The 13,251-nt window shown below is 44.3% G+C and overlaps 1 protein-coding gene and 1 pseudogene across 2 annotated transcripts; one reads left to right on the top strand and one right to left on the bottom strand.

Annotated features, from left to right (window-relative positions):
* Positions 1 to 353: 353 nt before the first annotated feature.
* On the top strand, positions 354 to 12,773 carry LOC129834498 (aspartate aminotransferase, mitochondrial-like). Of its 2 annotated transcripts, none has more exons than XM_055899536.1 (10): positions 354 to 515; positions 3,664 to 3,820; positions 4,491 to 4,619; positions 4,717 to 4,776; positions 5,023 to 5,184; positions 5,370 to 5,474; positions 10,177 to 10,327; positions 10,450 to 10,615; positions 10,790 to 10,940; positions 11,104 to 12,773. In XM_055899536.1, exons 1-10 carry the CDS (start codon positions 376 to 378, stop codon positions 11,224 to 11,226), a joined length of 1,344 nt encoding a protein of 447 aa, XP_055755511.1. In that variant the 5' UTR covers positions 354 to 375; the 3' UTR covers positions 11,227 to 12,773. The 2 variants fall into 2 exon arrangements, with proteins under 2 accessions (XP_055755511.1, XP_055755512.1); XM_055899537.1 differs by lacking the exon at positions 354 to 515 and adding an exon at positions 2,189 to 3,454.
* LOC129834495 (embryonic polyadenylate-binding protein-like) lies at positions 5,932 to 8,030 on the bottom strand (annotated as a pseudogene).
* Positions 12,774 to 13,251: the final 478 nt, after the last annotated feature.

The raw sequence follows: 13,251 nt of genomic DNA, 5'->3' as shown, positions 1-13,251 counted from the left end.
CCATGATCAACTGACCATGACCTAACCATCTGGGTTGTCTTAACCAATCATAGCACAGTATGATACGGCGGTAAAATGCATCCAATTATAATTCAGTATGTTTACACATATGAATATTACAGTGGTGTCCCATCCTTTCAGGCTGTTGGCCTGAAGTAGCACTAAATATATTTAAATAGTGGAGTATGGTATTTATTAATACTTTTTGTGAGTGTAGTGTTAGATGGTAAGGTATTTGTTGAATAATTTTAATATTTTATTTTTTTAACAAAGTATAAAGGAGTTTCACTCCGGTCTAGTAGGTGGCGGTAATGCAACATTTATCGGACGCCAACCGCCGTTAAACCTCATCGAAGAAGAAAGAAGCTTGCGTGCATGACCGATTCATATGCTCACTCTGCTTTTTCTGTCATTCTGCGCCTCGACTCAACCATGTCTCTGTTGAAGTCCTGCAAGGTGATCTCCGGTATTGGGACTTTCTCCCCATCTCTGGGAGTTTTGTCTACACGTAACAGGTAATACCAGACATGCAATCTCTGTACTGTCATGTTTGACACGTAGCTACTTTGGTAGTTTGCCATTGAATGAATAGCTAGCAGCACTTAGTAAGCTAGCTAGCCGTGCAGCAATGACCCAAGTGGCCTAACTTCAAGTTTATGAATGGGGGTCCGAAGCGGTCATGCACTTACGTCTCTCGCCGTAGTTTAGCTATCTACCTAATATTTAAATTACATTTGATTTGGTTAACTAACTGACTGAAACTCGCATTCATTAATCCGCCGCCTGTCGTGAATGACATTTCCCGTTCATATCTTTGGGTTTAGTCAAGTCATACTTTCTAGACTTCAAGGCTCAACCAGTTCACTGACAGTCGAACTTGGCAAGGTTACTTTCCAACTATGGATACTGATACTGTTATTTGGTGGCTCTGTAAAAATATTATTCAGATTTCAGTGATAGACTATTTGTATGTTGTCATCATATCATAGTGATCATTCAGTTCTTCCCGTGAAAGTTAAATTATTCAATTATTTTTTATTATTTTAGTGTCGCAGTGGCATTTATCCTTTGCGGTTCGACATATTTTCTCGGTTTGATCTCCCTTGCATACCGTAGCTCCCTAATTCTAGCGTGATCATTGGTTATCGTGTGCAGGCCCCTGGTCGCTGATTGGCCAAGGGATGTCCCGGTTTCTATTGAGATGTGACGACAGTAACTGGTGTCTTTTCGCTTTCCTCTTGGAGGGCAAACTTTGTTTCTCACTTATAAGATACCGCTTCACATCTCTGGAAAACAGGCTGTGTTCGAAAAGCATCAGCAAATACACTCTGCGTCACTGTCGGGTTTTGTTAGAAGACCGTGCGCCGAGTTACCTTATTCTCATTCAAAAATAATTTCGGTCTGTATTCAAGTGCATTTTAGTCCATTAGCAGGCTAAATTCAAGTCTGTGACTCAACATTGGATGGCCCCTCATTGATGCTGTCATCGTGGCATAAATAGAACTCAGTCAGTGTACTCCCTGGCCTATGAAGTGTTTACCAAGCATATTTGTTTGCTCGACATCTCACAAGTTAAAATGTTCAAAGGTTCTGTGTGTATGTAGTACGCACATACTGCTGATAATAGTAGCAGTATGCACCAGTGGGTAGGCTGATAATATACCCAGGTTCTTCTCACTCTAACAGATTTGTCAGAATCAGATAAGTATTCATATTTGTATTCAGTTTTACTGATTGAGGATCTGATTTTAATGTGGAGTCCCAATGTTTCTGAGTGGCTGAGTGTTCAATTTTAGTCACCTGAGATCTTTTTGTTATTGGACAATGGGTGTTCTATAAGGACGTTCTATAATGCTATGTAAACAGGCTCGTTGACAGGTGACTGTTCAGTGTGTTCCCTAAAACTTGAGGTGGGTGTCATGTCATCATTCTTGTCTCATGTTGCGGTCTTGGCGTTGCTGCCCTTTGAGAAGCATTCGGCTCAAAGTATTGCTGTGAGTTCCAGGGTGTTTGAACACAACCGTTGAACCTGAATCTCAGTGAGCTGCAGAGTATCACTGCTCAAGTCATAGTGGCTCACCACTACATTTGACATATAAAAACATACTACTGTACCAGTACGCACTGGTGAGTAACATCAGACACAACACGGTTTTAGAGTTCAATATTACAGAAGGCTCCAATAGAAATGTTGGGAGTCTTGCTGTGAACTTACATTTAGAACATTGCATGGAAAAAATGTATCTCTAGTTCAGCCTCAGCAGGCCTATAGCCTCCACTACAGCAGTGAGAGGAATATGTCAGATTAGAGGCCCTACTTGCCCCTCTTTCAGAGGTCATGTGGAAGAGGTCAGGGGCAAGGTCATGTGGAAGCAGTATGTGTGTGTGTGTAATTCTATTAGTTCCTGACCTGGGCCCCTGATAATTTTCTGTTCTTTCCTCCTCATAAGACACATTCCATACAGGGGGAGAGAATTGTTTTGTGTGTGAGAGCATATGTTTGCAGTGCCCGATCTTCGTGTGTGTGGCTGTGGAAAGGGAAGTGTAAAGTATTGGATGGATAATGTCGTGGAAAATTGTCTCAGAAATATGACACTCTTATAAGAACTTGTGAATTCAATATAGACTTTAATACAAAGTAGCAAAGCTGAGCCCTTCCATGGAAGGACCCTATCACAAACGTAACAGAGCCGAGCCCCTCCATGGAAAGAGACTAAATTCTCATATTAGAGTCCTGCTTTTATAGGATTCTGTCTTAGCATAACGTATAGAGTCCCCTCCCTCAATATGAAAATAGCTTCCCTTGACCTTTCTCCATTATTATCTTTTTACCTCAGTTCTTGCTTGTTAACGCCCACATCTGACAGCTGTATAGGTTATATTGGTAGCGGGGCCCTGGTCCTATATGTTCCATTCCTTATATAGCCATTCTGTCTCAGCTCTTCAAAGTGGAAAGCCTAGATGCTGCTAATATTGGAAATGTAATCATAGTCATGAGTTTTGCTCCCACAATAATCAGCTTGGTGGGGTCAGTGTGAAAGGAAGACCAGGCTGTAATGACCAGATCCAAAGATATGATGAATGAATGTGGTCTGAATTTCAAAGAACCAATCATTGCCTTTGTTTCAACCACTCCCCCTGCCCTTTAGAGCTGTCATTCTGGTAGTGTAGTGGCTTGAGCAGTGATACTCTGCAGCTCACTGAGATTCAGGTTCAACGGTTGTGTGGAGAGAGATGTTCATGTATTTAGTGCAGTACATCTCCTCCCTTTTAGTGACTCCCCCTAATGCCATCCAACCCGGGCCCTTCACCTCAACAGACTTCAGCTGTGTGTAGTGGTGATTTTGTAGTGTGTGTGTGTGGCTTTTCGCTGTGCAGGGACCAGGCATTCACCAGGTCATAGTGCAGAGTGTTAGTCTACTGTGGGTGGGTGGTGCTACTCTCCTCTGGTTAGGTGAGAGCAACCGTTTCTTGAGCAGAGTATAGTACTGTTTACCGCTGAGTTTTAGTCTTTTATTTTAAGTCTAGTTTCTTGGAGAAATATAAGCCTACACTGAGTGATTAGAAAAATAAACTTGTCCACTGAAACAAATATGAACACAAGTCTGCACAATGATGAATTAAGCTGCTTCTGTTTGTTTCTCCCTCTCCACTCTGTTGCAGTTCATGGTGGGGTGGAGTGCAGATGGGCCCCCCTGACCCCATCCTGGGGGTGTCGGAGGCCTTCAAGAGGGACACCAGCCCGAAGAAGATGAACCTGGGGGTGGGGGCCTACAGGGACGACCACGGCAAACCCTTTGTGCTTGATTGTGTCCGCAAGGTAGGAATACCATGACAACCAGTGTAACTACCCAGGATTCCACACAGACACAGACAGGGACTAGATAACTATCCCCAGTTTCACCCAGCCATTCGTATTTTGTTGAGGCTCACTCCTCAGAGGAAAGGTGAGTAGCTCTTATTGTTTTGTAATCCCGAGCTCGGCATTAGGGAAAGGCCAATCCAGTCACACTGCTACTAGCCCTTTTATGTAAGAACCGGATCAGTTAACAAACACATAGAAGCATGAAAAAGGAGGTTTTCATGTTATTGAGCAGATTCTCACTATACAAGATTTTGTGGAGTTGCAGGCCTATGCAGGCCTGTGTGTTTCTGCACTGTCATCCTGAGCTTAACTCGTATAATGTATACCCATATGGAACCTCTATTACTGTGTGGATGTGTGTTTGCATAGTTTTTGTATGTAAGTTTGAGGTGCAGGCTCCAGCAGACCCATGTGTTAGACATTAACAGTATTTCTGCATAGTCGTTCTGCGCTCAGCTCATACGGCCCTGCTAAACCCCAGCTGTGTGTGTTACGCTATTAGCTCTGATTTGGCAGGGCTTTGGATCAGTCAAGAAGTGGATGCCGAGAGAATGTCACCATTAAAAACCTTTCTACTTCCCCTCACACTCACTATTTCTCTACCATCCTCCCCGACCCTCTCTAGGCAGAGGCTCTGATTTCTTCCAAGCAGTTGGATAAGGAGTATCTGGCCATCGGGGGTCTGGGGGACTTCACCAAGTCCTGCGCTCAGCTAGCCCTGGGGGCTGACAGCGAGGTCCTCAAGAGTGGCAGGGTGAGTGGATGTGTGGGTGGTAGCTTGGAAGCACATTTGCTGTCTGTGTGTTAAGTGAACGATAGAAATGCTAATAACATCTCTCTCCTCTCTTCAGAACATCACTGTCCAGACCATCTCAGGAACCGGCTCACTGTGCATCGGAGCCAACTTCCTGGTAAAGGCCCATCACTTTTAGCAGCTAAACAGGAAGAGAATGAATGCACCTACACTACCACGTTTCCATTTGGGCCCATAGCCCCCTAGAACAGTGCACCAGCCTAAACATACCTGAAACAACTGCCTTCTCTATAATATATATGCATACAAATTATTGTGTTCTATAAAACAATTTCTTTATACCAGTAGTACTGCGGAGTGTGTGTATGGTGTCAGTCAGTTAATTCATTATATTTTTCTCTAGTCTCGCTTCCACAGTGCGTCCCGTGACGTGTACCTGCCCAAGCCCTCCTGGGGGAACCACACACCCATCTTCAGAGATGCTGGCATGCAGCTGAAAGCCTACCGCTACTACGACCCCTCCACCTGCGGCTTCGACTTCAGCGGGGCGCTCGACGACATCTCTGTGAGAGAGGGATGGGAAAGGGGGGGTTGTATGATTCTACACTGACATGGAGGACCATTACCACGTCTTCTGAGATCTGTCTTTATATTGTTATGTTGACTTAATAAGGTTAAGGTGTGGGGGTCTATTTCCGTCATGAGAATCTGATTTGAATTTTGGGTAACACTATTTTCCCTCTGAAACAGAAAATGCCAGAGAAGAGTGTGATCATGCTGCATGCCTGTGCCCATAACCCCACCGGTGTGGACCCCAAGCCTGAGCAGTGGAAGGAGATCGCTGACCTGGTGAAGGTGAGTGTGCTTACCATAGATATGAAATGTTAAGTTCATGTTTTAAGTATCCCTATATTACTGTTATTACGGGGCTATCATTCAGTCAAGAGTGCGCCTGTGCAGGGAGTCTTGTTGTTGATGGACCTAGCCTGGAGTGGAATGGCTACCTTGTAGTATGTTCATATAGTAAACTTTGTTAAACTGGAACCTTGTGTCATTTCGAGTTAACATTGGTAGCAGAGGATGGTTAATAACTACAATGTGCCAACTCGCTTCGACGAGAAGAGGTCGTACGAAAGTTGGAAAAATGAACTTGGAATCTGGACACGTTACTAATCTGGATGTGAAAAAGCAAGCACTTGCGGTGGTATTATCGCTCGAAGGAGGAGCGAGAGGTACAGCACTGGAAATATATATACATATATTTTTTTTGTTATTATATATATTTTTTTCCCAATGCACAAAACACCAGGGGTTTATTTTCTTATTTGAATTTTTTTTTTTTTAAACAAAAAGTAGAATAAACATAACCCATTGCAAACAGCTTTTCTTCCCCATAGATATACATTTTAATTAAATTCTCAGATTTGAATCAAAAGTGCCATTTACAAAACTTCCTTTTTACAAAATGTTACAATTTTTTTGTTCGTTTTAACTTTTTCCTCCTTCAGCGATTTCTTTGCAGTGTCCTGAAAGGGTTCCCTACTTCTTAGGAGAGTTTTCCTTGGCCTGGTGGGCTTGCAGCACAGCTACTGCCTCATCCACCTTAGAATGCAGGGACTCGGGTGACTCCAGCATGTGCAGCAGCTCAGAGTTGTCAATCTCCAGCAGCATCCCAGTGATTTTACCAGCCAGGTTGGGGTGAAAGCCATGGATCAGAGGGGACAATCGCTCACCAAGCAGCTGTTTCTGCTCCATGAGAGGGGCTGAAGCCAGCATGGAGGCAGTGAGGGGTTCCTGGCCTCTGACATGCACCGCTGGTTCCATAATCTGCTGGGTAACAACCTGCTGCACTGCCATTGGTGCGGGCATAGTGATGACCTGCTGTAAGTTCCTCACCCCTGATGAGTATTTATACTGGGTGCCTCGGACCATACCACCAGACATGCCTGCCCGACCTCCTGCGGTCTGTGTGCCAATGTTAGCCATCCTCTGTGTGTAGTTGATGATGCGTGGAGCCTGGGTGGAGGCCTGTCTGACGGTGCTGATGGGGGTGGAGGCGCGTCGGGGAACAGCAGACCTGACAAACTTGCCCGAGTAGGGTGTCTGGTCTGGGTGGCTGTGCAGCCCAGCGAGGAGATGTCCTCATGGTGCTCACAGGGTTGGGGTTGCAGAAGGTGCGACTTGGGGGCTGAGGCACAGCAGACATATAGTAGCCTGCCTGCTGGTAGGAGTCGATGACTGGGCCAGGCATGGTCCTCTGCATGTATTTGTTGGTGAGGATGGCCTTCCGCTCCTCCTTGCGCTGGGCCAGAGCCACGTATAGCGGCTTTGTGGCCACAATGCAGCCGTTCCTCTCAGTTACCGCTTTGGTGGCCTCCTCGGGAGATGAGAAACAGACAAAGCCAAAGCCCTTGCTGTGGCCCCCGTCCGTCATCACCTTGGCACTGGTGATGGTGCCATAAGGGGCAAACACCTTCCTGAGTTTCTCATCGTCCAACCCATCATCCAAGTTCTTGACGTACAAATTGACCCCTTGATAGCGGTGGATACGTTCCTGTTTGATCAACTCAAACTTGCGTTTCAGCTCTCCCTGTCGCTCCATCCTCTTCTGAGCACGGCCCACATACAGAACTCGGCCAGGAACGAGTTCTTTCCCATTCATCTCCTCAACTGCCCTTTGTGCATCCTCGTGGTTTTCATAGTTTACAAAGCCAAATCCACGAGACCGGCCCCTTTCGTCCATCATCACCCGCACACTGAGGGTCCTGCCAAATGCAGAGAAGACCTCCTGGAGTTTCTCATCACTATAGTCATCGCCAAAGTTCTTGATGTACACATTAGTGACCTTGATGGCTTTGGCCCCAAACTCAGCCTGTCGCTCCTTATGGGACTTAAAGTGGCCAACAAAAACTTTCCGGTCATTCAATAGCATTCCATTAATGGTATCAATGGCACGATTGGCTGCCTCTTGGGTTTCAAAGTGAACAAAGCCGTAGCCTTTGGAGCCATTCTCATCACACACAACCTTGCAAGACAGAATATTCCCAAAGGTTGAGAATGTGTCATACAGGGCCTTGTTGTCAATGGACTCGTCCATGTTCTTGATAGAAATGTTTCCAACTCCTGACTTCTGTAGCCCAGGGTCGCGCTGAGACCACATTATTCTGATAGGCCTACCCTTGAGGACCTCATATTCATTGTATCCAGAGCACATTCCGCATCAGCGGGTTGTTGGAAGTCGATGTATGCGTATCCTAGGGACCTGCGAGTGATGACATCACGGCAGACGCGGATGGACGTGATGGGCCCAGCAGGAGAGAACTTCTGGTAGAGCATGGCCTCTGTGATGTCAGGATGCAGGTCCCCTACGTAGAGGGAGGCCAATGGGTATGACTGGCCAGTGCTGGTCATCCTTATTGAATTGGCCAAGGTGGAAACAGCTCAAATACTTTAATTTAAAAAGTTCTGGCCTAAAACTTAGTAAAATGTTTCTGTTACAATTTGATAATTGCTGTGAAACACCTGCCTTTTCACTCCGTGACCATAAATATTCCTCAGCACTGGAAATATCCGTTGAGGATTTGAACAAGGATGACGGTATGGTGAATTTGATCAGAGCACTGGATTCTGTATTTCTTAAAGAAGAGAAAGACCGTGCCTACGAGGCATATTCAAACTTTGACAGTATTACGAGAGATATTTCGGTTGCAATGATGGACTACATCATTGATTTCGAACAGAGGTACAATAGGATGTGCAAATAAGACATGGTTCTCCCGGATGCAGTGTTAGCTAGAGACTGCCTGTCTAGATGGTTGGGAGAAACAGTTGACTTTGACTGCTTGTACTGTGCTGACTTGTGCATCGATGAAGTCCGCGCTAAAAATAATTTTGGGTGTAAAGACGTCTGTCGCGCCAATAACAGGTGGAATGCAAGTGAGTGACGCAGCGTATTACACTGAGCAGCAGAGAAAAGGCGCCAACAAGTCACGTTCTCAAGACAACCAGAAGAGGGCGCCATTTCCCGGCACAAATCCACTGGACAAATATGGAAGGAGATCAAAATGTGCTATTTGTCAAAGCACTTACCATTGGGTTAGACTGTCCTCATAAAAATGAACAAGTTAAACTAACAGAGGAAAATGTAAACACAGCGATAGAGCAGTGTAACATTATACTGTTTTCAAATGAATCTTCTGATACTGAGATATTTATAGTTGAATCCTTAGGATCTGCTGTGACACACCAAGCAACAGAGCTTTCAAATTTGGAGATGGGAGAATTGTCCATTCTACAAAGAGAGTTAAGATACCAGCAAAAATTGGTCAGACAAAGTGTCACATTGAAACAGAGGTGGTCCCTACAGATATCCCCTTACTATTAAGCAAAGCTCCCCTCAAGAAGGCAGAGGCTGTACTAGACATAAAAAGTGACCAGGCAGTGATGTTTAAACAACCAGTGACTCTTGAACTTACTACCTCAGGCCACTATTGTGTAAAAATTTTAGACAAAGACATCTCACAGAGTCCATGCAAAAATGAGATTCTGACTGACACAGAGCACATGGAGATTCTGACAGTCACAGAGAACATGAACACAAAAGCTTCAAAAACAGTTTGGACATGCTACAGTTGACAGACTTCAGAAGTTACTCAGCAGTTCAGGGAATAATGATGATGAGAAGTATGAAACTGGAAACAAAGTGTACTACAAACGAGTTGACTGTCAAGAGTGGAAAGGACCAGGAGTAGTCATTGGTCAAGATGGTGTGGTAATATTTGTGAGGCACGGAGGCATCATTGTCAGGGTGCATCACTCAAGATTGCGGAAAGTAAATGATCAACAAGATAGAGGGGCTGTTGCTGAGAATCAGTCTCCTAATGAAAAGGACACAGTAACAGACACAAACAGACTTTAGCAGCATCAAGGAACTTATTCAAGCACAGAGAATCCAGCGGATTCTGTGGTCGACCACAAAGGAACAGCTTGCTGACTGTCTGACTAAAAAGGAGCATCCGGTCTTGTGCTCCTAGAGGCTCTCAGTAATGGAAAGTGGCAGCTTGAGTAATACAAATAAAAACTGTCACACAACCCATTTGTAATGGGTATCTTGAATAATACTTGGACATTTAATTATGTTGTTTTATTTGTCTTTAAAGAAAAGGGGGAGATTGTTAAGTTCATGTTTTAAGTATCTCTATATTTCTGTTATTAGGGGGCTATCACTCAGTCAAGAGTGCGCCTGCGCAGGGAGTCTTGTTGTTGATGGACCTAGCCTGGAGTGGAATGGCTACCTTGTAGCATGTTCGTATAGTAAACTTTGTTAAACTGGAACCTTGTCGTTGTGTCATTTCGAGTTAACATGAAATACCTCAATGGGGATTATTCTGTAAAGGCCCTAACTAGCTAAAGTCTCTGTCACTATTGGGACTCTACTGCTGAAGAGCTTTACTGCCCAGTGCCTACAGGTGTTGTGTGAAGACTGACATCTTTACTGTGCCAGACAACTATTTACACACACACGGTCCTAATAATAACTCCTCTGCTGTTCCTTCAGAAAAGGGACCTGTTGGTGTTCTTTGACATGGCCTACCAGGGCTTTGCCAGTGGAGATATTGATCGTGATGCCTGGGCTGTTCGTCACTTCATTGAGCAGGGCCACAACATTGTCCTGTCGCAGTCGTTCGCTAAGAACATGGGCCTCTACGGTCGGTCTCATTATATATATACACACACACACACAATCTAACTCACAACTATGGTATTGACATAGGAGAAGGGTAAAAAAAATCTCCCACCGGTATGGTATCTTACCTGTCTGTTTTGACAGGTGAGCGAGTGGGAGGGTTCACTGTGGTGTGTAACGATGCCGAGGAAGCTAAGAGGGTGGAGTCTCAGCTGAAGATTCTGATCCGGCCAATCTACTCCAACCCTCCAATGAATGGAGCCAGAATCGCTGCCACTATTCTCAACACACCAGACCTTTATAAAATATGGTAAGTGTGTATACACACACACACACGTTTGCCCATTTCACTGATGCTGTGATTTTATAATCTAGCTGACTGCCTAGGAAGGTATCGGAGTTCTCTTTGGAGTGGGGTCCTGTCTCTACACAACTTCCATTCTGTTTCCTCATCAACCCCCCTGATTAACCTCTCTCTACACAGGTTGGAGGAGGTCCACGGCATGGCCAACCGCATCATCAAGATGAGGGAGCAGCTGGCGGTCAATCTGAAGAACGAGGGCTCCACTCACAACTGGCAGCATGTCATCGACCAAATCGGCATGTTCTGCTTCACAGGCCTCAAGCCTGAACAGGTACACACACAAACGACCACACCCACTCTTTATATCCACACCTGTACTGTACAACCTTATGACATTTATTATATTCATATTGGTCATATTCATCAGTTGGAATTAAGTTCTAGTATAATGATAAATTGCGTTGACTCCAGGTGTTTGTGCGTGTCTACCTCAGGTTGAGCGTCTGACTAAGGAGTTTTCAGTATACATGACCAAAGATGGTAGAATCTCCATGGCAGGCGTCACCTCTGGCAACGTGGGATACCTAGCACATGGAATCCACGCCGTCACTAAGTAAAAAGGAGAATGCCGGGAGAAACAGTGGGGCACGGTGGCGCTGGACACAATCCATAACAAAATAATAATGGCCACTCCACCCACCCCTTACAGAGGAGCTGGACATTCTTTAAGACTGTCAATTGTTCAACTTTGACCTCAACCCTCCTTGGGGTAGGGATGTTTTAATGGTTAGTTCCCTGTGACCTCCCCAACGAGGTCACCATGTCAAAGGTTGTTTAGTGATGGTCCAATGATCTGCCCTACATTTGACTAATGAGCTGATGTCTGTCTTTCTTCTACGCTTATTTATTGTATGTCAAAGTTTAATATTAATTAAATTAATAAATGGCTTAATAGTGACAGGTTAATATTCTCTTTTAAACCTGCTCTGCCTGCTGTAGTCCAAATTGCTGTCAGGCTACAGATGAGTTTACCAACACTTAGGTTGTGTGTGTGTATGAACTGTGAACTCTTGTCTGTCATTGGATATTTTATGTAGGATGTGAAAGTTAATATTTTCCTCAACACCATTATAGTAGCAGAAAACTCAGCATTTCCAGATAACAATTAGTTATAAGATTGTCTGGCACTACTTTTAGATGAGATACAGTAATTGATATTTTAATATGCTTTAGAAATGGGCAATGTATGATCATTCTGTCCTTTCACTCAGCCTCTCTCTTGCATTATCTTGTCTTCCATATTCAATATAAATAATTATATTGCTGTACAAGTTTTGTGCTTTTTGCACGAAGAGCAGGGTCTACTGCGTTTCTGCTAAGTGTTGATGAGTGAGCAGTCAGTTAGCCAGTCTTAAATGCCCACTAACCCCCCCCCCCCAAGCACTTGGCTTATGAGGTTTTAAAGGGGAATTATACAGAAATCGCTCTGCCATTTCCTGGTTGCTAAAATTCTAATAGCTAACCTAATTTAAGTTTGACAAAACAAGTGATGTGTAGAGAATCATTGTACTATCTAAACCGCTGCGAAATATATATCTTACAACACTTTTGGTTATTTATTTTCAGCTGGTGTACAAAACTGAAAGTAAGATGAAAAAATGAAGCTTTGGTAAGCAGAACACAGAACAGATCTACTGTTTCTTAGACTTGTTTTCAATGACAATGACTGCTTTATAACTAAACATTTCTGTGAATTTGGTCCAAAAAGTTACAAATTGCAGCTTTAAAAGGATAGACTGTCCTATGATGGTGCTCTTGTATTTCCACAAGGAAAGGCATTTCACAAGTGTTATTTAGATCACTGGGCGACTCCTATCCCCTCCGTTTCAGAACTAAGAGGTTATAGAACTTCTATTAATACATATAAAAAGTTGTATAGACAGTGTTTTGCTCTAATGATCATCCTTCAAACATGTTCTCTGTGTGTGTCTTTCTGTTTGTAACAAGACAGATTGTGCAGGTAAAATCACCTTTTCTGCTGTCTACTCATGAAGATAAAGCTGCTCTGTCATCATGTTCGGGTTAGAGCAAAATAATAAAACAATATGGAGCATCGGTTATGTCTTTCTTTGAACAATTAATAAAATATCTATAATTGAAATAACTGGGCTTATTTGGAGTTCATTCTAAAAATAATATTGCCAAACCAAATGTAAGAAACTGAACTGATACTGTTGGACTACGGCAGTGATTCCCAACCTTTTTAAGTTACCACCAACTGAATTTTGTTCTGGCCGGAGTACCCCTGAAGTACCCCCTCGTGCATTTTACCAGTAGGACTATGGTCTCATGAATCTTCTCAAGTACCCCCTGTGGATAGACCAAGTACCCCCAGGGGTCCTAGAGTTCCTGGTTAGGAACACGGCCTCCCGGGTGGCGCGGTGGTCTAGGGCACTGTATCGCAGTGCTAGCTGCACCACCAGAGTCTCCGGGTTCGCGCCCAGGCTCTGTCGCAGCCGGCCGCAACCGGGAGGTCCGTGGGGCGAAGCACAATTGGCATAGCGTCGTCCGGGTTAGGGAGGGTTTGGCCGGTAGGGATATCCTTGTCTCAGTATATAAAATGTATGCACACTACTGTAAGT

This window comes from Salvelinus fontinalis, chromosome 35, assembly GCF_029448725.1.
Source record: "Salvelinus fontinalis isolate EN_2023a chromosome 35, ASM2944872v1, whole genome shotgun sequence".
Classification (NCBI taxonomy): Eukaryota; Metazoa; Chordata; class Actinopteri; order Salmoniformes; family Salmonidae; genus Salvelinus; species Salvelinus fontinalis.
The sequence above is the reverse complement of the archived record's forward strand: the minus strand, read 5'-3'. Positions and strand labels throughout refer to the sequence as shown.

What these genes read in the sequence shown, in the direction of transcription:
- LOC129834498 (XM_055899536.1), top strand. Translation starts at nt 376, where the DNA reads ATGACCGATTCATATGCTCACTCTGCTTTTTCTGTCATTCTGCGCCTC. An exon ending in AGGTCCTCAAGAGTGGCAGG is followed by an intron (nt 4,620 to 4,716) that starts GTGAGTGGATGT and finishes TCCTCTCTTCAG; the next exon opens with AACATCACTGTCCAGACCAT. An exon ending in GCATCGGAGCCAACTTCCTG is followed by an intron (nt 4,777 to 5,022) that starts GTAAAGGCCCAT and finishes ATTTTTCTCTAG; the next exon opens with TCTCGCTTCCACAGTGCGTC.